The following is a 26,415-nucleotide window of genomic DNA, read 5'->3' on the forward strand; positions in this document are numbered from 1 at the left end:
CTTTTTTATACAAAAAAAAAAAAAAGCCTCTCTTCATTCTTCTTACCCAGCTACCTAATTTGAAATTTAACACCTTTCTTATATGGACATAAAATTAGACCTTGCTCTTCAATGTGCTGTTTCTATTGATATTGATTCAGGTTCCAGGTAACATTTTCTTGACCTTCAATCTGAGTGTTTCCTCTTCTATTCATTCACATTGAAAATGAACCTCACCTTTCTTTGCTTGAGAAAGTTTTCCCTTGGAGTTCATAGAGTCAGAAGGGCACTTCAGACTTAAGTTTAACAAAGTTACTGTAGAGAGCATAAAATCTCAGAAAGGAAACTGGATGAGCCAACTCATTTCAAAGCATTAGTATAAAATCCCCAGCTGAACAACTTCACGGCAGTTACAATCACCAGCAGTAAAATCACCTTTCAAAACACGATTATGGCAAGAGGCACCTAATCTATTAAATTTTAAGATAGTTAGGTATGCGTTTTTGAACTTTGCCATAAATGCATAATTTAATTCAGTTAGATAGCGTACTAATTTTAACTTTACATATATTTAACTTGAACTCTAAACTTTTGTTTCTGAGTAAGATCCTGAATTAGAAGGAGGGATTATGTTGCAGCGTTTTCAGAATTACAGTCTCATCGTAAGTCTGTGCAGAGACTTCACATAGGCAAGTCTGTTTTTCTATTCTGACTTTTGAGCGTAGAGTTTATTCCAATCAGTACTGCTTTTACCTCAAGTTACTGTTTAGGTAGGATTTTCTTCAATACAATGAAAATACCACTCTGGTGCTAGAGATGAAAATAGTTTCTTTTAGAAAGTAATTCTTAAGGTTTATCTGAAAAGGCTATGTGCAGAGATGGGGGAGGGAGGCCCGTCTCATTCAATAGGGTCATCTCATCAACAGCAAAGTCTCCTGTGTGTTGAGATTAGCTAATGAAACAGTATCATGGCCTGGGATTAGTTTGTGCTATCCTAAAGCTCGGCCACATTTCCCCCCTTGTTTGTGAAAGTCTGTTACAGGAATCACTGTCTGCTTTAAAAATAAGTGAAACTATTGTGGATGGAGGAAGAAAAGGCATTTGAACCCTGAAGAATTTTAATTGGTGCTGGTGAGTGAAGGTGAACAAGAAGCCATCGATGATTCAGGTGAAAACATTAATGAGTGGGGACTAAACAATAGATAATAGGAGGAGGAATGTTTAACATTTGCTGATGAAATAACCTTTTTTACTCTCCTGGCAACAAGTGGAATTCATTTCTTTAATATTTAGACACATCTCAAAGTCTTAAATAATTTTAAATGACCATATTCTTTTATGAGTCAGAGTCAAGTCAAATATGTTTCATAGTTGAAAATGAGGAGAATAATAAAAAATTAGATCAGCACATAAAATATGAGTAAATGAGTCTATTGTAAGGTATACATTTATTAGTAGATCATTTTTATGTGGTTGAGGCTCTGTGGGTTTAGTTCCTTAAAACATTTTTTTTTTCCCAAAGATGTTCAGGATATGTTCTTGATACTTTGAATGAGCAGTTGGCCTTAAAGGAAGCTTCAAAAATATTTCATGGCCAAAGTTTGCTGCCCTCATGAATAGATGGTAACAATGTCAAGAATAGTTCAGAAAAATCCTTTAGCAGTCCTAGAAAAACAAATAGCCTGACCCACTGATTGTGTAAAAGTTTTGTACAGACAGGCAGATAACTTTATGAATACTTTTATGCCGCAAGGATTTGCTTGTTTGACATACTGAAAGAGCATATTCTTTGATTGATTGATTGATTGATTGACTTAGATTCAGGGGGGTACATGTGCAGGATGTACATAGATATATTGTATAATGGCGAGGTTTGGGCTTCTTGTATGTCACCCAAATAGTGAACATTATACCCAATAGGTAATTTTCAACCCTCATCCATCCTCCAACTCTCCTCACTTTTAGAATGTCTAGTGTCTATTTAATTTCCTTCTGTATGTCCATGTGTACCATTGTTTAGCTTCCACTCATAAGTAAAAGCATACAGCATTTAATTTTCTGTTTCTGAGTGATTTCTGTTAGGATAATGGCCTCCAGCTTCATCTATGTTGCTGCAAAAGACATGATTTCAGAAAGAGTGTATTCTTTAAAGACAGATCCATGTTCAAAATCTGGCTCTGATACTCTTTCATGTTGTGAACCTTGGGCAAGTTATTCTACGAGTATCAGTTCATCATCTCTGAAAATTTATTTTTGGTGCAGATTAATGGCATACTTCATATCCTAGAGCAATGCCTACCACATAAATCCTCCAAATGATAACTATTGCAGTGAATTATTTGTTACCAGCATCTAGTAACCAGGATTTTGGAAAAACTGCGACTTCCTGCACAGTCATCAAGCATTGATAATTTATGCTTCTACTGATGACCCTGGAATGCATTCTGAATAATTAGAGAAAGATTAAATTATAATCAGTTTAGTTTCAGTGTTAAGTGTATTTTAATTTATTCTCATTCTTTAAAAATTTGTAATCCTTCTGCATGTGGCAACAATTAACAAAAAACATTTGATTAGCTTGGGCACCACATTCCCTGACTATCAAGCTAATAAAGAGTTTATTGCAGGTTGTTGGAACTCAAACTATTCTCTGTGCATAAACTGGGCATTTGCTGGATGGAATCTCTTCACACCAGTCTTCTATCCTTTCCCAGAGCCAGTGTGTTGACTGTTGGATATCTTAGATTTAATCTTTATGCATCCTTGAAAAACAGTCTTAGAACCTATACCAGGCCCTTTTTGTGTATTATTTTGATGCAGGGTCCTAGTCCTGGTCATCACTTCTGATTTGGTGCAGATGAGGATCTAAGTCTTCTATCTCTGAGGTTGTCTGCTCTTTTCCTATGGATTTCTAGAGATGAACATCTCAGCTGACTTTAGTAATCTGTTTTGGTGTTTCATCAACCTCTACTCTTACCCAATCATGTTTTGGACTTGTTCTCATTAGGCTTTTTAGGCTATATAACCTTCCTGATGAAAACTTCACTATGCATTTTATCATTTTTGTGGTTCTTTGAACTTTCCAATTTTTTTCCATTTGTCTTTTTCCCCCCAACACACCAATGTCATACGTTGCTGTAAAAAGTGCCTTAACACCTGATTTGTGTTAAAAGGCATCACTTCAAAAATTCATTCATATTATCGTTCTTTTGTGATCTTGATTATGGTACGTTTTCAGGCAAGCAGATTGATTTTTGTCATTTGATCTATCAACATAGGACATAGGATTCATCAGTTCCTTTTCGTCTCCCTAATTCTGCCTTCCTTTAAATATCTGCCCTATCCCAAAGCCTCTCTTTGCAACCTGACACTCTCCTTTTTCATAGTGTCCTTCACATCCCAGCTGACATCCCCAATACTTACTCAGTGAATGAAGTAAGGCAGAGACTGCTTGTTTCCCTTAAAGGGAGAGTGAGGCCAAGGGGAAAAACAGCTGATAAATAATTTTGCACTGTAAGCCCAGGCAACTCTTGGGCCTGGTCTAAGGGGAGGATTGATTAGGATTCTCTTGTCAAACTGTAGAAGCCTTCTTTGGTCATGTGTGGGTGGGTGTCCGGTGAGAATCGGAAGCCTGGGTGCCTAGCCAGGAAGCAACAATTAGCATTTTACTCTAATTCTGTGATTTCTCTGATATGGAGCTCACTGGGTAGCTGCAGTTCAGTTGGTCAGGTAGGTTGCCTGTTACTGCTACTATGTGTAATTTCTCCCCAAAGTGATATTTTTCGTTATATAGACAAATATTAAAAGTCAGCAACTCAGTGGTAAAGCAGTCACTGTTCCTCTAGCTGTGGCACACCTCTATTTAGCTACTGTAAATACGTTTAATATTTGGCAAACTATATGTATATTATTGGGCTATTTTGAATTTTCTGGGAACTGTGATTTTGAGCTGTGCTGTGTTTGAATGATCAATTGCAATGCTTTGTTGAATAGACTTCTTTAAAAAATGTGACATTTTCATAAATGTAGCATAAGATCACCTGGTAAACAAATGAATTTATGTTAATAGAAAGTATGAAAATTTCAGAACATTCACAGAATTGAAGTTAAAGTATCTACACTATCTTTAGGTATAGATACATTGTTGGTCACAGGAATGACATATTAGGCTGGGTGTGGTGTCTCATGCCTTTAATCCCAGCACTTTGGGAGGCTGAGGCGGCAGGGGCGGGGGGGGGCGGGGGTATCGCTTGAGGGCAGGAGTTTGAGACCAGCCTAGCCAACATGGTGAAACCCTGTCTCTACTAAAAATACAAAAAATTTCCCAGGTATAGTGGTATGCACTGGTAATCCCAGCTGATTTGAAGATTGAGGCATGAGAATTGCTTAAACCTGGGAGACAGAGGTTGCAGTGAGCCAAGATCACACCACTCCACTCCAGCCCAGACAACAGAGTGAAACTCTGTCTCAAAAAAAAAAAAAAAAAGGAAAAAATTGCCATATTAATACATGTGTTGCAAAGAAGGAGACAACAGTCACTGGGGTCTACTTGAGAAGAGAGTGAGGGAAGGAGGGAGAGGAGCAGAAAAGATAACTATTGGGTACTGTGCTTAATACCTGGGTGATGTAATAATGTGTACAGCAAACCTCCGTGACATGTGTTTATCTATGTAACAAACCTTCAGATGTACCCCCAAACCTAAAATAAAAGTTAAAAGAAAAAGAAAATCATTTCCATGGGATTCCAAATAAACTAGCTCATGGAGTATGGAAAAAAAATGTGTGTTGGATGGTAGTTGAAGGCCATTTATATATCATATTCTTTAAATTTTGACATTTCGAATGCTGGATTCTCATGAATTTGGGTAATGACATTCACTCTAAATAATTTAGTGCTTTCTTTTATTTTAAGGGATATTTTATTTTATTAAGAAAATGTTCTTTTTGTATTTCTGTTTTAAAAATATTTTTTGGTTAACACAAACATAGTAGTTTCCCCTTAACTGTGGTTTCACTTTCTGTGGTTTCAGCTACCTGAAGTCAACTGCCAGGCAAAAATAATCAGTGGAAAATTCCAGAAATAAGCAATTCATAAGTTTTAAATTGTTCACCATTTTGAGTAGCTTGATGAAATCTCACAAAGTCCCCCTACCTCCTCCCGGGACATGAATCCTCCTTCTGTCCAGCATATCCATGTTGTCAACACTACCTGCCCATGAATCACTTAGGAGTCACCTGGGTTATCAGATCTGCTGTTGCAGTATCACAGCGCTCGTGTTGTGTTGATACCCTTTTTTTTACTTAATAATGGCCCCAAAGTGGAAGCGTAGTGATTCTGGCAATTTGGATATTTCAAAGAAAAGCATAAAGTCCTTCCTTTAAGGGAAAAAGTGAAAGTTTTCAAATTAGTAAGGAAAGAAAAAAATTGTATGCTGACATTTCTCAGATCTGTGGTAAGAATGAATCTTCTATCTGTGAAATTGTGAAGAAGGAAAAAGAAATTCATTTATAGTGTATATATGTTTTGGTACCACCCATGGTTTTAGGCATTCACTGGGGGTCTTGGAACGTATCCCCTGTGGCTAAGGGGAACTACTGTACTGGAAAACCTTTGTGATTCGTAATAATTGTAGGGATGACAATTAAGAAATGTCAGTTAAATTGTTGAGAGGTATTAATTTTTGTCAATTATTGAAGATGGACCATTTTATTACATTGAGGTTCTTGATAAAAAGAAATACCAGCTCATAAATCAGTGGTAGGGAGGGAGGTGGGAGGATGTAAATATCCTAACCGTAGTTGTTGACATAAAGCTTGAACACTGACTTGTAGCTTCCTGGCATTCAGGTCAAAAGGAATTCACCATTGGTTTTCAAACTGTGCTCTCTGGAGCTTTCTGATCTATGGAGATATCTTTGGGGACTCAGTTAGATGCACAGAGGGTGGGAGGAAAAGCAGAGCTCCAGGGCACCTCTGCTTTTATTGGTTGTGTGTATTAGGAATCCATAAAAATTTTCATTTGAAAGGAAGACTCTGGTGCTAAAAAAAAAAAAAAAATTGGAAAACCACTGAATAATAGGGATCTCATTATCAGAGGGGAAGAAACATAGTAGCTCCTTTGGGGAAATAAAGCGCAACTTTCATTCTCTTTCACTTAAAAAAATGAGTTATTTCAAACATACAGAAAAATACAGGTACCCATATAACTATGGCCCAGATTTAACACATGCTAATATTTTGTCATACACATTATACATGAAAAAGGAAATTAAATATTATTGGCCCAGAGAAAGTCCCTTTATATCTTTCCTGTATCTCCTTTCCGTCTTCCTTCACTTGGGCTAACTCTGATCTTGAAGTGTGTGCACTACACATTTTGCTACAAATTTGTACATCCATGGCCTATCTGTATATTACTTTATGCATTTTACTATTTACATAAATGGAGTCACACTATCCACATATATATTTTCAACATTATGTTCTTTGAGATTTATCCATGTTGATCCTTTTAGCTCTAAATCATTCTTTTTAGTGGATCTATAGTATTCTGATGTGTGAAGAGACCACATTTATTTATCCCTTCTTCTGCAGATGGATGTATGAGGGTCTTTCCTTTTTTTCATTTTTATAAACAATGCTGCACTGAATATCCTTGAGTGGCTCATAGGCTGAAAATGCATTTCTTACATGGGAGTTTATGAGGCAGCCCTGCTGCTAGCCCACATGATATCTTTGTACCATTAGAATGAAGATTCCCTTCCTCAAAAATGTTACATTTTTAAGAAAATGGTTGCAAAGACTATACAAATTTACAATGACTTTATATCAACAGTGTTCTTTAAAGTTTTGACATTAAAAAAAAGCAATAGTTCTATATGTAGGGGATGCTACCATAGAAACCTGTAGGGTATAAAGAGGTTGGGCGAACTAATGTGTTTAACAGGTTAGAAGCTAATCTGAATAAAAGACTGTGGTTAGCCTATATAAGAGGTTTTTCTAGCTAAATGCAGGGGCTGGGGAAATTGTTTTCTTCAGAAACGGTATGTTGCAAGTAAAGAACACAAGGAAAGTGTGTAAGGCTTTTGATTGTTCCCAGGTTACAAGGCCAATGGCAGGCCCAAGTGATGTTATAAGGGAGACCTTATCCATCAGTTTTCCCCTTTCCGGAATACAGCCCTCAAGACTGTCTATGCAGACATGTATACAGTGCAGGCTGCTACCAGGCTCCATCTGCTAACACAACAGTGTGCTAACAATGAAGAGAAGTTGCCTAGGGAAGACAAATAAGCCCTTGCTCTGGGAAGGAAAGTTTGAATTGTATCCAGAGGAGGTAGTGAGCCTCCCAGAAAGACTGTTGCTGTAAGTCCCAATACACTGAAATAAGTTCATGTTCGTCCAAGTTCCATTGGTCCTCACTAGATGGTTTTGCCTGGGGAGGGAAACAACTCCACAGCAGGCAATGCAATGTCTTCTCTAGTCTTTATGAAAGTTAGTAGAGGAAAAATTCTTTCCTGCTTTGGAAACTTACTTTAGAAATTAAATTTGGAAGTACTCAAGAGTAGAAGCCTCGTGGAAATTGTTGGATATTCTTCATGGAAGCAATTACATATGTTGTGGTCACTAAAGATTTGCCTAAATTAAGATGTGGTAACATCACTCTCTGTTTATATCTGTAATACTATTTTCCATCCTGGGAATCATTGGGCATTAACATTAATATTCACAGTCTAAATTATACCCAGAAGACAGGATCTATGATGATTGTGTGTATGGAGAAGCCTATTAACTTCCGTTAATTCTTTTAAGAACTATCAGGTAGAAGACTAAAAAAATTCATTTTATGTTGTTGTAGAGGGCAGAACTCATGCCAGTGGGGGACCATTACATGAAGACAGGTTTTAGTTCAACATTAAGACAGAACTTTCCAACAATTAGAGTGGCTGAGTAAGAGAATGAGTGTCCTCAGGAGATCATTAGAGGCCTGTCAATAGATGGCAGAAAAGCAGATGCCAGATTCCCATCTGCCAAAGATGCTGTTGGGAGGATGACTGCTCCATGTGGGAGGGTCATTCCACAAGTGCGTACAATCACCTGCTATTTATTAAGTACCTACCATGCGCTTGCTTTCATCGGGGATAGGGAATGTTGTAGGCACAGCTGCTGTCTGGATGTGATCATCTTCCAATCCTAAATTCTGTGAATCCCAGGGAGTTTTAGCCAGGGCCCTGATGAAATTTTCACAAATTCCACATTAGAGCGGTCTGAAGTAATGAGGTCTCACAATGTGGCTAGCCTAGTGGTAATGCTTAACCTTACTCCCAGCAGGAAGGATATGGCGCAGAACACCACTTCTTAGCTAAGACCTGCTTTTGTCCCTGGATTTCAGCTTTGGCTTGGCTTTTGTGACGTGAAAGATCTCAGTATATTAAAGTTAGTTTCTTTTCTCTGGTTCACTTCCTTCTGGTCTTGAAAATTAATATAACTTCTGAGCTCCAGATGATGTGTGTCAGCTTTATTTGGTCAAACTTGTCAAGATAAATATTTTTGCATTGGAATTGAATCTCTGTAATTTCCATTCATGACAAAAGCATGAATTACAAAGTGGAGACTTTATAGAATTATAACTAAATACACTTAATTCTTTAAAGTCAAGTCTGCCTCAATCACAAAGTGTTTGACTTGGAAACCTCCTTTAGTCCAGTAGAGAATATAAATAAATAAATAAATGTTATGAAACAGTTTTGAGATTAGATCTGGATATTACATTATGAAGCTAACGTTTTGGTCTGAATTCTCTGGCCTATGCTGAAGACACGACCTTGGCTGCCTCATGGATATGGCCTCTCTGTCTTTCACACACTTTAGAAACAAGTGTGTTAGAGTCCCATTAATGCACATAATGGCTTCTGCAGCTCACTGATGCACATGCTGTCACAGTGACCTGAAGAGTTAAAGTGCCCACTCCTTAGGCTACTTCACATTGAAGCCACTTTGACCCAGAGTAGACTAAGACCCCATATATTCAATATTTGCTTTCATTAATATATTCATAAATATACAAAATCCTTGAGTGGTCTTTTAAACTATTCCTTTGTTGTATAGTCTGGGGCCCTAGCTATTTATTCTATTGGCTGAAGTTTCTTTGTGTGTGTCAGCTTTTCATTTATGGACTCTGAAATTAATCCAGTTTAAAATTATGCTCTTCAAATGTAGTTCAGATAATTCTGTTTTGAGGAAGAAACGTAGTACAGAGGGAGTCTTTCATGAAAACAACTTTCCCAAGCCATTGCTCTGGAGTTGCTAAGGGTGATCAGCCAGCAAAGCCCAAAGTGTTCATTTAGTATGACATGCAAGTATTTTAAAAGGATCTTAGCTGGAAAAGCAATATAGTTAGCAAATTAAAAATATTAAAATGAAAGTTTGCACCTTCTGACTAGGGAGAAAACAGTACCCTTACATTGTTCCTTTTTTTTGTTGTGTTTTTTCTGCTCTGTGCACAGTAAAGATTTGTGGCACTGCTTCTTTTAAAAACATTTTATTTTACTTTAAGTTCTGGGATACATGGGCAGAATGTGCAGGTTTCTTACATAGGGTATACATGTGCCATGGTGGTTTGCTGTACCCATCAACCCGTCATCTAGGTTTTAAGCCCTATATGCATTAGGTGTTTGTCCTAATGCTCTCCCTCCCTTTGTCCCCACCCTCCGACAGGCCCTGGTGTCTGATGTTCCCCTCCCTGTGCCCATGTGTTCTCATTGTTCAGCTCCCACTTATGAGTGAGAACATGTGGTGTTTGGTTTTCTGTTCCTGTGTTACTTTGCTGAGGATGATGGTTTCCAGCTTCATCTGTGTCCCTGCAAAGGACATGAACTCATTCTTTGTTATGGCTGCATAATATTCCATGATGTGTATGTGCCACATTGTCTTTATCCAGTCTATCAGTGATGGGCATTTTGGTTGGTTCAAGGTCTTTGCTTTTGTAAATAGTGCTGCCATAAATGTACGTGTGCATGTGTCTTTATAGTAGAATCTCTTTATAGTAGAATGATTTATAATCCTTTGGGTATATACCCAGTAATGGGATGGCTGGGTCAAACGGTATTTCTGGTTCTAGATCCTTGAGAAATCACCACACTGTTTCCACAATGGTTGAACTAATTTACACTCCCACCAACAGTGTAAAAGCGTTCCTATTTCTCAACATCCTCTCCAGCATCTATTGTTTCCTGACTTTTTAATGATCGCCATTCTAACCAGCACGAGATGGTATCTCATTGTGAAGCACTGCTTCTTAATCTTGGCTGCACATTGTAATCACCCAGAAAGATTTAAATATACTGTCATTTGGGTTTCATCCCCCACTGGACATGTAAATATCTTAATGTCTGGAGTGCTGCATGGGCATTGGGGATTTTACAAGTTCTACAGGAGATTCTAATATACAGATAATGCAAAGAATGATTGATTTGAGGGCTTTGATCTTCTAATATTAAAAAGAAATCTAAAAATTTCTCCGTTATTATTTGTGGAGTATCGTTTGCATGGAACCTAGACTGCCTGTGAATGTAAGAGTTGAAAAAGTCTCAATTTTTGAGATACTTCACTTGGTATTCTCACTTATGTTGGGCCATTGTGAGATGGTAGATAATTTTTCTGAAAAAGACTTCAGGAAGAGTTTGTTACAGGTGCATTGTTTTCAGAGCATTTCCAAACTGCATTGTTTGAGAAAGTAATTCTGCTGCCTTTGCACATAAATAGCAATTTATATGTGTCTGAAATTCTTTTTATTCTTCACCTCCTCCTCTTCTTTCTCCTCCTCACAGGAGGTCACAAAGATTTAAAAACAAGAGAAAAAATAAAAGACATGAGGAACAGATTCAGAAAATCCAAACTCTATGTAAAAATATACTTCTCTTCTTCCTCCTTCTTTTGTTTCCTTCTAATTAAAGTTTTGCTCCATTTTCTTCTGAACATTATTGTTGTGGAAGAGAAGTCTGTAGATAGACTGATTTTTATTTCTTTGTAAGTGATTGTCTTCATGAATGCTTATAAGAATATTTATCCTTGAAATACATACAGATGATCTCTGTCTTTTCATTTACCTAATCCGTCAGTAAGCCATTTGCAACAATAGTTTCAGGTTTTTTGTAAGCTCAGGAAAAAATTATGCCATCATGTGTATAATAATTAGGTCAGCCTCATCTGTACCATGATCTACAACTGAGAACTAATTTTTATGTATAGATTATTGGATTTTTCTCATCTAGTCTCCATGTCTATTTTTTCTCTTATATTTGAATCTTTTTACTTTTCTCTGAGATTTGGACAGATTTCCAACCCTGTCTTCCACTTTACTGATTTGATTTTCAGCTATGGCCAATTTTCTGATCTCTACAACCACCACAGTGATTTTTTAATCTAGCAACTTATTTTCTCCATGTGTTCTTTCCTGATCTTATGACTGTTTACTCTAGTTTCATAAATACAATAAGAGTTCACATACTGTTGAGATAAAAAGGCAAAATTTTTCTAAACATGTATACTTTTCTAGCAGTAAATCCCTTTCAGAGTTGATATGGTTTGGCTGTGACCCCACCCAAATCTCATCTTGAACTGTGATTCCCAGAATTCCCACATGTCATGGGGAGGTGACTGAATTATGAGGGTGAGTCTTTCCTGCGACATTCTCATGATAGTGAATAAGTCTCATGAGATCTGATGGTTTTGAAAATGGGAGTTTCCCTGAACAAGTTCTCTTCTCTTGTCTGCCGCCATGTGAGACATGCCTTTCACCTTCTGCCATGATTTTGAGGCCTCCCCAGCCACATAGAACTGTGAGTCCAATAAACCTCTTTCTTTTGTAAATTTCCCAGTAATGGTTTTGTCTTTATCAGTAGTGTGAAAACGAATTAATACAAGAGTCAATTATTTTCTGTAAGTTTTTGGAGTAGTTTTTTTTCTTATGAGGGGCAGTAGCTTTTCAAGGGTCTAATTGTTTTTCTCTTCATTTGGGAGGGATCCAGGCTGTGATTTTCCTGCTGATGATGTCTACCTTTCACATGAGTTTTCTCTACTTCCTGTACACGCTGATCTGTCCTCCATTCTTCCTTCACCCTGGTGCCATCTACCCTCTCTCAAGCAGAACAAACGAGAAACTACATTTTTCGGCAAATGGAACACATCTTTTATGGTTTTCAGAGGTATTACAGGTTTTACTTACTATATATTTTGAAATATTCCACAGGAATATGGAAATTGGGAAAATTAGCTACTTGTGCTCACACTAACAGATTATCTAACATCATGATAAATCTTTGGAGAGTAATTTTTCCACCCAGCTTACATTTACATCCTCAGGATATAGTTCTATATGGAAAATTACTAAGTCAAAGAATATGACCTTTTATTTTTTATATTTTATTTTTATTTTTTAATTTTTAAAAATTTCCAATAGCTTTTGGGGTACAGGTGGTTTTTGGTTACATGGATGGGTTATATACTGGTGAAGTCTGAGATTTTAGTGCACCCATCGCCCGAGTAGTGTACATTGTACCTAATGTGTAGTTTTTTTATTTCTAGCCTCCCTCCCTCTGTCTCCCTTCTGAGTCTCTAATGTCCATTATATCCCTCTGTATGCCTTTGCATAATCATAGCTTAGCTCCCACTTATAAGTGAGAACATATGGTATTTAATTTTCCATTCCTGAGTTACTTTACTTAGAATAATGGCTTACACCTCCATTGAAGTTGCTACAAAATACATTATTTCATCATTTTTACTGCTGAGTAGTATGCCATGGTGTATATATGCCACATTTAATTTATCCACTTATTGGTTGATGGGCACTTAACGTTGATTCCATATCTTTTCAATTTGTGAATTGTGCTGCAATAAATATATGTATGCATGTGTCTTTTTCATATAAAGACTTCTTTTCCTTTGGGTTGATACCCAGTAGTAGAATTGCTGAATCAAATGGTAGGTCTATTTTTAGTTTTTCAAGGGATCTCCATACTGTTTTTTACAGGGGTTATACTAATTTACATTCCTACCAGTGGTATACAGGCATTCCCTTTCACCACATCCACACCAGCATGTATTGTTTTTTGACTTTTTAATAATGACCATTCTTGCAGGAGTAAGGTGGTGTCCCATAGAGGTTTTAATTTGCATTGCCCTGATGATTAGTGATGTTGAGCAATTTCTCATAGTCAACAAGTTTGTTGACTATTTGTGTATTTTCTTTTGAGAAATCTCTGTTCATCTAATTTGTCCACTTTTTGATGGGATTATTTGTTTCTTGCTGATTTGTTGGAGTTCCTTGTAGATTTTAGATACTAGTCCTTTGTCAGATGCACGGTTTACAATATTTGGTGCCATTCTGTGGATTGACTGTTTCAAAGTGTATGCACTTTTAAAAGCACTTAGATATATATTATCAAGTTGATTTCTAGAAAATTTTCTCTTAACACTTGTTAGGATATTCATTTTGCCACATTGTGTTAGTCTGTTCTCACACTGCTGTTTTTTTTTTTTTTTTTTTTTTTTTTTCTGAGATGGAGTCTTGCTCTGTCACCCAGGCTGGAGTGCAGTGGCGCAATCTTGGCTCACTGCAAGCTCTGCCTCCCGGGTTCACGCCATTCTCCTGCCTCAGCCTCTCCGAGTAGCTGGGACTACAGGTGCCCGCCACCACGCCAGGCTTTTTGTATTTTTTTAGTAGAGACGGGGTTTCACTGTGGTCTCTATCTCCTGACCTCGTGATCCGCCCGCCTCGGCCTCCCAAAGTGCTGGGATTACAAGTGTGAGCCACCACGCCCGGCCACGCTGCTGTTAAAGACATATCCAAGTCTGCATAATTTATAAAGAAAATATGTTTAATTGACTCACAGTTTCACATGGCTGCGGAGGCCTCACAATCATGGTAGAAGGTGAATGAAGAGTCAAAGCACATCTTAGTCTTACATGGTGGTAGGCAAAGAGAGCATATGTAGGTGAACTCCCCTTTATAAAACCATCAGATCTCATGAGACTTATTCACTATCATGAGAACAGCGCGGGAAAGACCTACCCCCATGATTCAATTACCTCCCATCAGGTCCCTCCCATGACACGTGGGAATTAAAGAAGCTACAATTCAAGATGAGATTTGGGTGGGGACACAGCTAAACCATATCACATATTATCACCAATACCGAATGTTCTTTTTAAAACACACATGCACACAACACCCACTTTGCTAATTTGACATGATACATACATTAAAAGTATATTTTTATTTTCATTTACATTAAATTACAGAGAAGGCAAAATATTTTATTAGTTTATTGGAATTTCTTCTGTCGGGTTTCTGTCCATGTTATTTGACCATTCTATCCTGGTTTTTGTGTTTAGTGTGTATTTTTTAAAAAACAATAGCCATTATAATAAATGAATGCCATTTCACCCAGCAATCCCCAGGAAGTTATTTAGAGACAATGATGATTCCAACATATGAAACAAAGTCTTCAATTTTTAAATTTTTTAAAATATTGAATCCATTCATTATAATCTTGGCTGCAGTTTTACATACTTTTTTAAAGCTTAAAATAATATTTTAAGATGCCATTGGTGGTCCGGAGTCTGGAAGGCCCTGGAGCGGCACCAGTCGACTGGCCTCGCCACAACTTGCCCAGACCAGACACGTTTCATCCTGCACCCTGCAAGAAGGAGCCAGCCTGCCTCTCTGCGCTTTGCTGCTCCTCGGCCTCCGCGGGCCCGGCCCGCGTCAGCAGCGACCCTGGGGTCTGGGTCCCCTGTGTCGCCCCCGCCCGCCTGCAACGCCCGGCACCCGCCCAGGAGCGCGCAGCTGGGGTGCTAGGGATATATACTTGAGCAAGAGAGACCACAGCTCTTGTTCCCGCTGATCCTGCAGCCCAGTGGATGGAGTCCAGAGTCTACAGATCTGCCAGGAAAGAAAAAAAATTCCTGATGTCTGGTCCAAGCAGGAATTCCCCAGTGGATTGGGGAATGACCGGCTTTTCCTCAGCTTATTGATCTCTGTGGTAACCACTGGAGGCCCCCAGAAGACCCATAGTAATGAGAGGCCTGAGGTCTACAAGTTGCTGCTAGAAATATTTTAGCCTCTCCAAAACCCAGAATGCAGCCCCGACCCAAGTTTGTAAGGGTTCTTGGTGCACGCTGACCGCGCGCGGACGGACGCGCCGTTTGCTCCAGGTCCGGATCTGGGCGCTGCCGTAGCAACGTCCTGGACGCCCAGACGTTAGGCCGCCGCCGCCGCGGAAGCAAGGAACCCGGCCTTCTCCCGCTCCTGAGGGCTGTGGCGGCGGCGGCCCGGGAGGCGGCCCAGGCTGGGTAGAGACCGCCCGGCTCCTCCTATGCAAGCTGAGGCAGCGGATTGGCTTTCAAGCATGCCCTTCCAGAAGCATGTCTACTACCCGCTCGCCAGCGGCCCAGAGGGGCCCGACGTCGCTGTGGCCGCCGCCGCCGCCGCGGGCGCAGCCTCCATGGCCTGTGCGCCCCCCAGCGCGGCTTCGGGGCCCCTGCCCTTCTTCCAGTTCAGACCGCGGCTGGAGAGTGTGGACTGGCGGCGGCTGAGCGCCATCGACGTGGACAAGGTGGCGGGGGCCGTGGACGTGCTGACGCTGCAGGAGAACATCATGAACATCACCTTCTGCAAGCTGGGAGACGAGAAGTGCCCACACTGCCAGTCGGGGGTGGACCCGGTGCTGCTGAAGCTCATCCGTCTGGCGCAGTTCACCATCGAGTACTTGCTGCACTCACAAGAGTTCCTCACCTCGCAGCTGCACACCCTGGAGGAGCGGCTGCGCCTGAGCCACTGCGACGGCGAGCAGAGCAAGAAGCTGCTCACCAAGCAGGCGGGGGAGATGAGGACGCTCAAGGAAGAGTGCAAACGCAGGAAGAAGATGATCTCCACCCAGCAGCTGATGATTGAGGCCAAAGCCAACCAGTGCCATTTTTGTGACAAGGCCTTTATGAACCAAGCTTTTCTACAAAGTCACATTCAGCGCCGCCACGCTGAAGAAAATTCTCGTTTCGAGTATCAGAAAAATGCACAGATTGAGAAGCTCCGGAGTGAGATCGTCGTATTGAAGGAAGAGCTGCAGCTCACCAGGTCTGAGCTAGAGGCTGCACACCATGCCAGTGCGGTCAGATTCTCCAAGGAATATGAAATGCAGAAAGCGAAAGAGGAAGACTTTTTGAAGTTATTTGGTAGGTGGAAAGAAGAAGAAAAGGAGAAACTAGTTGATGAAATGGAAAAAGTCAAGGAGATGTTTATGAAGGAATTTAAAGAATTAACTTCGAAGAATTCAGCATTAGAATATCAACTGTCAGAAATCCAGAAGTCCAATATGCAGATCAAGTCCAACATAGGCACATTAAAAGATGCCCACGAGTTTAAAAAAGACCGTTCTCCATATCCCCAGGATTTCCATAATGTCATGCAGCTTCTTGATAGTCAGGAAAGCAAATGGACAGCTCGAGTTCAAGCTATTCATCAAGAACACAAGAAAGAGAAGGATCGGCTCCTGTCACATACAGAGAAACTTCCAACCTCAATGATAGATGAACTAAATGCAAGCAATGTTTTCTACAAGAAAAGGATAGAAGAGCTAGGGCAGAGACTCCAGGAGCAGAACGAGCTGATTATAACTCAGAGACAGCAGATTAAAGACTTTACCTGTAATCTATTAAACAGTGTCAGTGAACCCAAAGGAAATCCTTTAGCCTGGCAGGCTTTTGAATCTCAGCCAGCTGCTCCAGCTGTGCCTATGAATGCCCCAGCCATGCACACTTTGGAAACTAAATCAAGTCTGCCAATGGCGCATGAACAGGCATTCTCGTCGCACATACTAGAACCAATAGAAGAACTTTCAGAAGAAGAAAAAGGAAGGGAAAATGAACAGAAATTAAATAACAAAATGCATTTAAGGAAAGCTTTGAAGAGTAACTCCTCCCTCACTAAGGGACTAAGAACAATGGTGGAGCAGAACTTGATGGAGAAACTGGAAACCTTGGGGATTAATGCAGATATACATGGCATTTCAAGTGATCAATTGCATAGAGTACTAAAAAGTGTGGAATCAGAAAGACATAAGCAAGAAAGAGAAATACCTAACTTTCATCAAATTCGAGAATTCCTTGAACATCAAGTCAGCTGTAAAATTGAGGAGAAAGCACTACTCTCTTCAGATAAGTGCAGTGTTTCTCAAATGGATACCCTTTCAACTGGAGAAGTACCCAAAATGATACAACTTCCTTCCAAAAACAGACAATTGATTAGACAAAAAGCTGTTTCTACTGATAGGACATCTGTTCCAAAAATTAAGAAAAATATCATGGAAGATCCTTTTCCCAGAAAGTCTTCAACTATTACGACCCCTCCTTTTAGTTCAGAGGAGGAGCACGAGGACGATGACCTCATCCGGGCATACGCATCCCCAGGCCCACTTCCTGTGCTGCCATCGCAAAGCAAGGGCAGCTTCGGGAAGAACACAGTGAAAAGTGACGCGGACGAGACCGAGGGAAGCGAAATCGAGGACACTGATGATTCTCCCAAGCCCGCAGGAGCCGCCATTAAAACACCTACTGAAAAAGTTGAAAAGATGTTTCCACATCGCAAAAATGTGAATAAACCAGTCGGTGGAACTAATGTTCCTGAGATGTTTATCAAAAAAGAAGAATTACAAGAACTAAAGTGTGCGGATGTGGAGGATGAAGACTGGGACATACCATCCCTAGAGGAAGAGATATCTTTGGGAAAAAGATCTGGGAAAGAACAGAAGGAATCTCCACCTGTGAAAAATGAACCGCATTTTGCTCATGTGCTAAATGCCTGGGGCGCATTTAATCCTAAGGGGCCAAAGGGAGAAGGACTTCAAGAAAATGAATCAAGCACATTAAAAAGCAGCTTAGTAACTGTGACTGATTGGAGCGACACTTCAGATGTCTAATTCCACATGTCAGGAGATTCTTCCAGAAGCCAGCAGTATTTCAGTATCACAGTGTTTCAGTAACTTGCCTCCATGATTCCAGTGCTTCTGCCTTACCGTACTTCCCACAGCAACACAGAGACTGATTCAAAGAACAATGGTCTCTTTAATGGCACCTAATACAGTATTGAAAATCAGATCATCAACAGTATTTCGAAGTATATAAAGGTGTTTAAGACCTCTGCTGCTGCTTAAAAATAACATGTCATTGAAGTCATAAAAAGTTTTTTCTTCAGAACGGTACTCTAGTGTTAAGTGTATTTTTTTCAACTAATTTTTAAGTGAATTTTTTTTTAACTTACAGCATGTTTTGGTTTGAATTATTAAAACTTTAAAAAATATTTTTCCTTTGTATGCTGTCATATCGTAGGTGTTTATATTATAAAATTCTGTTAGTAGTCTTAAAATTGAATTGGTGGAACCACTAATCCCTAAAAGTTAGTCTGGTTATTTTTCATATAGAAGTAAGTTTAATCCGAGTGTGGTGGTGTTCACCTTTAATCCCAGCTACTTGGGAGGCTGAGGTGGGAGGATCGCTTGAGCACAGGAGTTCAAGACCAGCGTGGGCAATATAGCAAGACTCCACCCCTCCACACCCCAAAAAAGTAAGTTTAGAATTAGAATATAGCTAGGTCCAATGTTAAATACATTTTCCTGAAGTACATTTGTCACATTCAGCTTTGAGCCACTGTAAGCATGTTACTATTAAATGGTCGGTTATTTTATATAGCGTATTCTTTATCTTGGATATTTTATGAGTAAAGTATAGTTATTTTAAGTGCCAATTAATTTATCAGACTAAATAGAAAATATTTGAGTCATTACTGAATTCACATATGTATTTTTTGTTTTACTATTTAAAATACCCAACATGTATTATGAAATACCTCAAAAGTAATTTAGTTACATTCTTAAACAATGACATTGTTGAAAGAAAGTTCATACAAGCTGTTTTTTGCATTTTTATAACTTGGTGGTACTATATTCTGTTTCCAAGTAGCCTTTTAACTAAAAGATTTGTTGAGTTTTAGATCTCTTTTCATTTGTCAACCTTTTCAGTAAAGCCCTCCGTTACAAAAAAAAAAAAAAAAAAGATGCCATTATATGAGTGACACCATATGAAGACAGCTAAATGAGAATGAAGTGAAGGAGAGGGGCTCAGAGTTCTGCCTTCTCAACTATAATACTCTTATAGTTTCATGAGACAGAATTCAGTTTCAAAGCCAGAGTTTAGAGCTTTCTTTTCTGTTCATGCTAATGAAACACTTTGGTATTATTTTCCTGTAACTTTATTTATCTTCAGCTTCAGCAAATCAAATGGAATATCCCCATAGCTGCTTACTGCCTACATACATACTTACATGGAGATATATATATATATATATATATATATATATATATATATATATTCTGGATATGCGTTATGAATTTAGCAATGATAATGAAAAGAAACAGGCTGCTTGTTGAATCCTAATTAAAACCAAAGTTGTTTTTTATGATTCCTTAAATCTAGGCCACACTTTAATTTCACAAATATATCCCAAAGAGAAGGCAAACGTAAATTTATTGTATGATTTTTTTCTAGAGGTGCATGATTTATGTTCTCTCTGCATACAAATATGTTCATATGCTATTGCAATGGTGACAAATTGAAGGTGTGATATTATACATTGGAATCTGGAGTAAAACAGACTGAAAATTAAAGTTTCTGTTAATGGAAAAGATATGTTTTCAGATGTCGCTGAACTTTGTAGTCAGCACTCAATATATCTCAGTATAAAAGATAGATATAAAAATTCTTCATTTCTCGGGAAAATGATTTTTTGAGCCTCATTTTAATTTTTCTTGCTGATTTTGTGATGGCGCCTTCCTTTCTTTGATATGACCTTTCTTCTTCCTCATTGACCCTTCTTTGTTCACTGTTATTCTTTTATCTGTAATGCACCATTCAGCCTGACTTGGAATAGTTTTGTATAAATAAGAGAATTGTGTTATATGCTATTCAATCTTAAGGGATAAAAATGATTTTTACTTTAGTGAAAAGAAGCAGCACCATGTTTTAAAATTAATAGGCTTTTATAGCTGGAAGGAGCCATGGAAATCATAGAGTCCATCCTTCTTGTTTTGTGGATTAAAAGTGAGCGTGCAATCATTCTGTCATAGGTAAAGGCTGTTCCGTGTACTCTGGGGCTTGCTTCATATATCCTGCCTACCTTATTTCCTCAGAATAAGTTTAGCCAGAGTTAGACTAAAGTATAATAGTTAAGAGTACAAGTTTTAGGTTAAACAGGTGTAGATGCAGACTGGTCCTCTTTCAGCTCTTAGAGCTTGAATAAGCCACTTCGCTCTGCCAAGCTTCAGTTTCTTATCTGTAAAACAGGGCTAAGTATATCTACGAAATTAAGTCTTTATGAGAATTGAATTATGTTATGTTTGCAAAATATTTAGTTCAGTGCTTGATACTAAATACGTGTTACCAAATAAGTGTCCAAGAAATAGCAATTTCTTTTACTGAGATTCTTTGTTGTTGTTTTTTTGTTGTTGTTGTTGTTTTGAGACAGAATCTCACTCTGTTGCCAGGTTGGAGGATAGTGACACAATCTCGGCTCACTGCAACCTCTGCTTCTTGGGTTCAAGTGATTCTCCTGCCTCAGCCTCCCGAGTAGCTAGGGCTACAGGCATGTGCCACCACGCCCAGCTAATTTTTTAAAAATATTTTTAGTAGAGAGAGGGTTTCACCATGTTGGCCAGGATGGTCTCAATCTCTTGACCTCATGATCTGCCTGACTTGGCCTCACAAAGTGCTGAGATTACAGGCATGAGCCACCTCACCTGGCCTACTTAGATTCTTTTACTTGTCCACTTCTCTTCCTAGACTGAGATTTCTCAGAGCCACCAAGTCTTGGCAATCTCTGTATGGCCCAATGCCTTCACATGGCATCTCATTCAGTGACAGCTCCAAGCTTCCAGTTACTTGAGTCCAAAATTTCGGAGTCATTTTTCTCTCTCTCTCTTTTTCTTTTTGTATACTCTCAGAAAATTAATCTGCAAACTCCTAGGTTCAAGCCACCATTGTCTTTTTCTGGATTCATGGAATTTGCTCTTAATTGGTCTCCCATTTATCCATTTTGCAGCAGCCAGAGTTATCCTCTTAAAGCATAAGTCATATCTTATAAATGTTTTGCTTAGACCTCTTCAAAGGCTATCCATCTCACGTACAGTAATAGCAAACCCTTAACTGAACAGTCCAGCACCGTCCCCTTCGTATTAAATCTCTTTGACCTCATCTTCAGTTGCTCTCTCTCACACTCCACACCAGTCATACTTGCCTTTCTGCTGTTCTTCCTGCAGTTCTTTCTCAACACTCCACCCATACAACTGCCCTGAGTGAGGAGTAGAGTCAGATTTTTAAAGAAAGATAGTTTGTGGCAGGAACAGAAAAAAAAAATACTGCATGTGCTCAGTTATAAGTGGGAGCTAAACACTGAGCACACATGGACACAAACATGTTATATTAGTCAGGGTTTTCTAGAGGGACAGAACTAATGGAATGTATGTGTATGTGTGTGTATATATACACACACATATATATATGGGTGTGTGTATATATATGAGTTTATTAAGTATTAGCTCCCACAATCACAAGGTCCCACAATAGGCCCTCTGCAGGCTGAGAAGCAAGGAGAGCCAGTCTGAGGTCAAAAACTGAAGAACTTGGAGTCCGACGTTTGAGAGCAGGAAGCATCCAGCATGGGACAAAGATGTAGGTAGGCTGGGAGTCTAGGCCAGTCTCTCTTTTCCAGTTTTCTGCCTGTTTATATTCCAGCCACGCTGGTCGCTAATTATATGGTGCGCACTCAGATTGAGGGTGGGTCTGCCTCTCCCTAGTCCACTGACTCAAATGTTAATCTCCTTTAGCAACACCCTCACAGACACACCCAAGAACAATACTTTGTATCCTTCGATCCAATCAAGTTGACAGTATTAACCATCATACATGGGAACAATAGACACTGCAGACTATGAGAAGGGTGGGTGGATGGGTTGAAAAATACCTATCTGGTAGTATGCTCACAACTTGGGTGATGGGATCTGTACCCCAAACCTCAGCATCATGCAATATATCCATGTAACAAACCTGCACATATATACCCTCTATCTAAAATAAAGGTTGAAATTAAAAAAAAGAAAGGTGGGACAGGTGCCGTGGTTCATGCCTGTAATCCCAGCACTTACAGAGGCTGAAGTGGATGGATCATGTGAGGTCAAGAGTTCAAGACCAGCCTGGTCAACATGGCAAAACCCCTGTCTCTACTAAAAATACAAAAATTAGCAGAGAATTATGGCACACGCCTGAAATCCCAGCTACTCGGGAGGTTGAGGCAGGAGAATCGCTTGAACTTGGGAGGTGGAGGTTGCAGTAAGCTGAGATCACACCACTACACTCCAGCCTGGCGACAGAGCAAGACTCCATCTCAAAAAAAAAATAAATAAATAAATAAAAAAAGATGGTTTATGCACTACAAGTACACCACAAGCTAGCTCCTGCAATTTAAACGGATGTTTTGTAGTCTGTCTACTTGCTTTCTTATGGGAGTAGAGAACACTTAAAACTAACGTGAAATTCAACAGATTAGAAACAAAAGTGCAAAACTAAAGGAAGGTGATTCTTTAGTAATTGAAGGTGGTCTAGGACATCCTACCATGCAAGGTAGTGTATCAGAAATTGGTGGGTTCTTGGTCTGACTTTTAGAATGAAGCCACGGACCCTCGTGGTGAGCATTACAGTTCTTAAAGATGGTGTGTCCAGAGTTTGTTCCTTCTGATGTTTGGACGTGTTTGGAGTTTCTTCCTACTGGTGGGTTCATGGTCTCGCTGGCTTCAGGAGTGAAGCTGCAGACCTTCACGGTGAGTACTACGGCTCTTAAGACAGCGCATCTGGAGTTGTTCATTCCTCCCAGCAGGTTCATGGTCTCTCTGGCCTCAGGAGTGAAGCTGCAGACCTTTGCGGTGTTACAGCTCATAAATGCAGTACAGACCAAAAGAGTGAACAGCAGCAAGATTTATTGCAAAAAGTGAAAGAACAAAGCTCCCACACTGTGGAAGGGTACCTGGTTGCTGCTGCTGGCTGGAGCAGCCTGCTTTTATTCCCTTATCTGGCCCCACCCACATCCTGCTGATTGGTCCATTTTACAGAGAGCTGATTGGTCTGTTTTGACAAGGTGCTGATTGGTACGTTTACAATCCCTGAGCTAGACACAGAGTGCTGATTGGTGCATTTACAATCCTTTAGCTAGACAAAAGTTCTCCAAGTCCCCACCAGAATTGCTAGATACAGAGTGCTGATTGGTGCATCGACAAACCTGGAGCTAGACACAGAATGCTGATTGGTGCATATACAATCCTCCAGCTAGACATAAAAGTTCTCCAGGTCCCCACTTAACTCAGGAACCCAGCTGGCTTCCCCTTGTGGATGCTGTGCTGGGGCGGTGGGCGGAGCTGCCTGCCAATACTGCGCCTTGTGCCTGCTCTCCTCAGCCCTTGGGCGGTCTGATGGGACTGGGCCTCGCGGAGCAGGGGGCGGTGCCCGTTAGGGAAGCTCAGGCCCAGCGAGAGTCCACAGTGGGGGCGGGGCTTCGGCATGTCAACCTGCAGGTCCCGAGTCCTGCCAGGCGGGAGGCGGCTGAGGCCTGGCGAGAATTCCAGCGCGGTGGGGCTGGACCGGCAGTGCTGGGGCACCCGGCGCACCCTCCACAGCTGCTGGCCCGGGTGCTAAGCCCCTCACTGCCCAGGGCTGGCCGCACCGGCCGGCTGTTCCGAGTGTGGGGCCTGTCGAGCCCACGCCCACCCGGAACTCGCACTGGCCCGCAAGTGCCGTGCGCCCGTGCCTCTCCCTCCACACCTCCCCGCAAGCAGAGGGAGCCGGCTCCAGCCTCAGCCAGTCCAGAGAAGGGCTCACACAGTGCAGGGGCGGGCTGAAGGGCTCCTCAAGTGCGGCCAGAGTGGACGCAGAGGCTGAGGAGGCACCAAGAGCTAGCCAGGGCTGCTAGCACGTTGTCACCTCTCAGTAGGAACTGAGCTTCTAGTTCCATTACCCAAATAGTGAACATTATACCTGATCGGTAAGTTGTCCACCCTCTCTTCCCCTCCCCACTTTTGGAGTGCCATGTGTCTATTATTCCTGTGATTATGTACATGTGTACCCATTGTTTAGCTCCCACTTCTAAGTGAGAACAAGGGTATATTTATCTTTGAAAATGCACTAAAATTTTTACACTATTTGATGGAGGGAGGATATAGACTGAGATGGACTGTTTTGAAATTTAATTCACTTAAGAATAACTGTGTGTGCAAAAACTGTTAGAAACATGACTTTTTGTGGAGTGGTGATAATTTTTATGGTCTTAGGGGACCACTGTGATGCAATGAAAAGAAAGTTAGATTTAACCCAAGAATCCGAGACCAAAAAGATGTGACCATAAACAAATCGTTTGAGACCATTTTGTCATGATTTGTAAAATAGGGGCTCATTACAGCTCTTAAATTCTATACAGTGTTTTGACTTTTGGCTACTTTGGATGAAGAAATCACAGTATTTCAACCTACAAAGGACTCTTCTATGCTTCTGGTTATAGTGGAAGTTGATCCTTTGCAATGAAATTAACCTGATGACCTGCATGGCTCTGGTAGTTTGAAGGATATGAGCAAAAGGGATGATACCTAGAGGGTCCACCCAGACAGTTGGACAATGTCCTTTGGAGGACGTTATTGTGACTGGCCACAGCCGTGATCCTCAGCTTTGTTTGCTCAGAAACTAAAGTTTTGTCAACATTCTTAGAGAATATCCGTTTCTCCTGAAATAGACTCATATCTAGCAACTCTCAAGACAATGATATAGAAACCAAAATGTCAATTTATAAATTTATGATTTAAAATACAACTGTCAAGGACATAGGACATTTATGTCAATTAGGCATATCTTTCTGGAAGACATCTATACGTGAGCAGAAGTCAAACTTAAAAAATGGCCAGGTGATCACGGCAGGACAAAGACTAAGAGCATTGTAATCTTGTAGTCAGATGCACCCATCTCTGTTTTGTGGTTATTTCTACTTGGGGCACAGAATATTGCACCAGTTGCCCAGGGCATCCAGTCCTTTGATGTGCTGGATACATATTGACAAATCTCCCAATTTCTTGTCTGGGTGGCAGAACATTTCCTTTCTCTTGCTACATCCTGCCTTTAGGTGTAGTCGTACCTTCGTTTTGGCTCTGGTCAGCTCTGTCCTGTACTAGAAAAAAGTGCTGTTTGAGAGGATTTCTGCAGTTGTCTGCTCTCACTCATTTTTATACGGGTGATGCTTTTCTAATTCACTGGGTTCTGAGCATGCCTTTTGTTCCCCTTGCCTGTGTTCCATCCACATCGTACTGCACGATTCTCTCTGCTGTATGTATGTATATTTTGGCAATAACAAAAGGAATTCTCTTCAGGATCTGCATTCCCAAAGCATGAGTTATCTCCCAGCCTAAATGCTGAGGGAGGGGATGGGAAATTAGATGAAAGGGGATGATGGGAAGTCTGAGGGGAGTGGCTACTCCCAAAGACAGATAATTTGTCTTTGCTTTGTCCTTGCTGGGCTCAAACCTTGAAGGATGGATGTTTGGTATTTGTTAACACTTGCAGTAGTCTTGGTCTTTTTGCAGACCTTGAATTTTTACCCCCTCAGGGAAAACTTGATTCTCAAGAGTAAAATGAGTTATCTATTTAGCTAATTAGCTAGAATATAGCAAAATTCTCAGGAGGATCATCCCATCTGAGGATTGCTATAATGTAGGCTTGTTTTTGCAGAGTCTCTCTCTTTTCATTTTCTAGCCTTCCCATCCTGTCGCTCATGCTTCACAGAGAAGGGAAAATTGTCCAGTAAGCAAAACCTCTTTTTCTTTCCTGCACTTTTCTGCCTTGCTTCTCTTGCTGTGCCTCATAACTTCTGATGCTCATGGGTGACCTAAGGCACTTGATCTTTGCATTTTCCTGCTCTACAGATTACCCACTTCAGGAGGTGCAATATGCTTACCCCACAACACTCACCAAGACTAACATTCTCTGTACACTCTTCTTCTCAGATGCCACAATCTGCAATCAGTGAACATACCAATATCTTGAAGAGTAGAAGAGTAGCTACCAGGGGCAAGGAGATGGAGTGGAGGTTGGAGATGTTGGTGAAAGGACACAAAATTAATTGGGAGAAATAAGTTAAATCTATTGTATAACAAGATGACTTAGTTAATAAATTGTGTTCTTGGAAATTGCTGAGAGTAGATTTTAAGTGTTCTCATCATGAAAAATGAAAAGTGTGATGGAATGCGTATGTTAATCAGCTTGATTTAGCCATTCCACAATGTATACATATATCAAAATGTG

The 26,415-nt window shown here is 40.2% G+C and overlaps 2 protein-coding genes across 3 annotated transcripts in view; both read left to right on the forward strand.

Annotated features, from left to right (window-relative positions):
* The window catches only part of LOC129464718 (cytosolic beta-glucosidase), a 134,224-nt gene that overhangs the window by 65,662 nt on the left and 42,147 nt on the right, over positions 1-26,415 (forward strand). The gene's annotated exons all lie outside the window — the stretch shown is intronic.
* LOC129464717 (cilium assembly protein DZIP1-like) lies at positions 14,746-18,236 on the forward strand. The gene has a single exon (XM_055246082.2). It carries the CDS (start codon positions 15,357-15,359, stop codon positions 17,952-17,954), a length of 2,598 nt encoding a protein of 865 aa, XP_055102057.1. The 5' UTR covers positions 14,746-15,356; the 3' UTR covers positions 17,955-18,236.

This window comes from Symphalangus syndactylus, chromosome 16 (assembly GCF_028878055.3).
Source record: "Symphalangus syndactylus isolate Jambi chromosome 16, NHGRI_mSymSyn1-v2.1_pri, whole genome shotgun sequence".
Taxonomy (NCBI): domain Eukaryota; kingdom Metazoa; phylum Chordata; class Mammalia; order Primates; family Hylobatidae; genus Symphalangus; species Symphalangus syndactylus.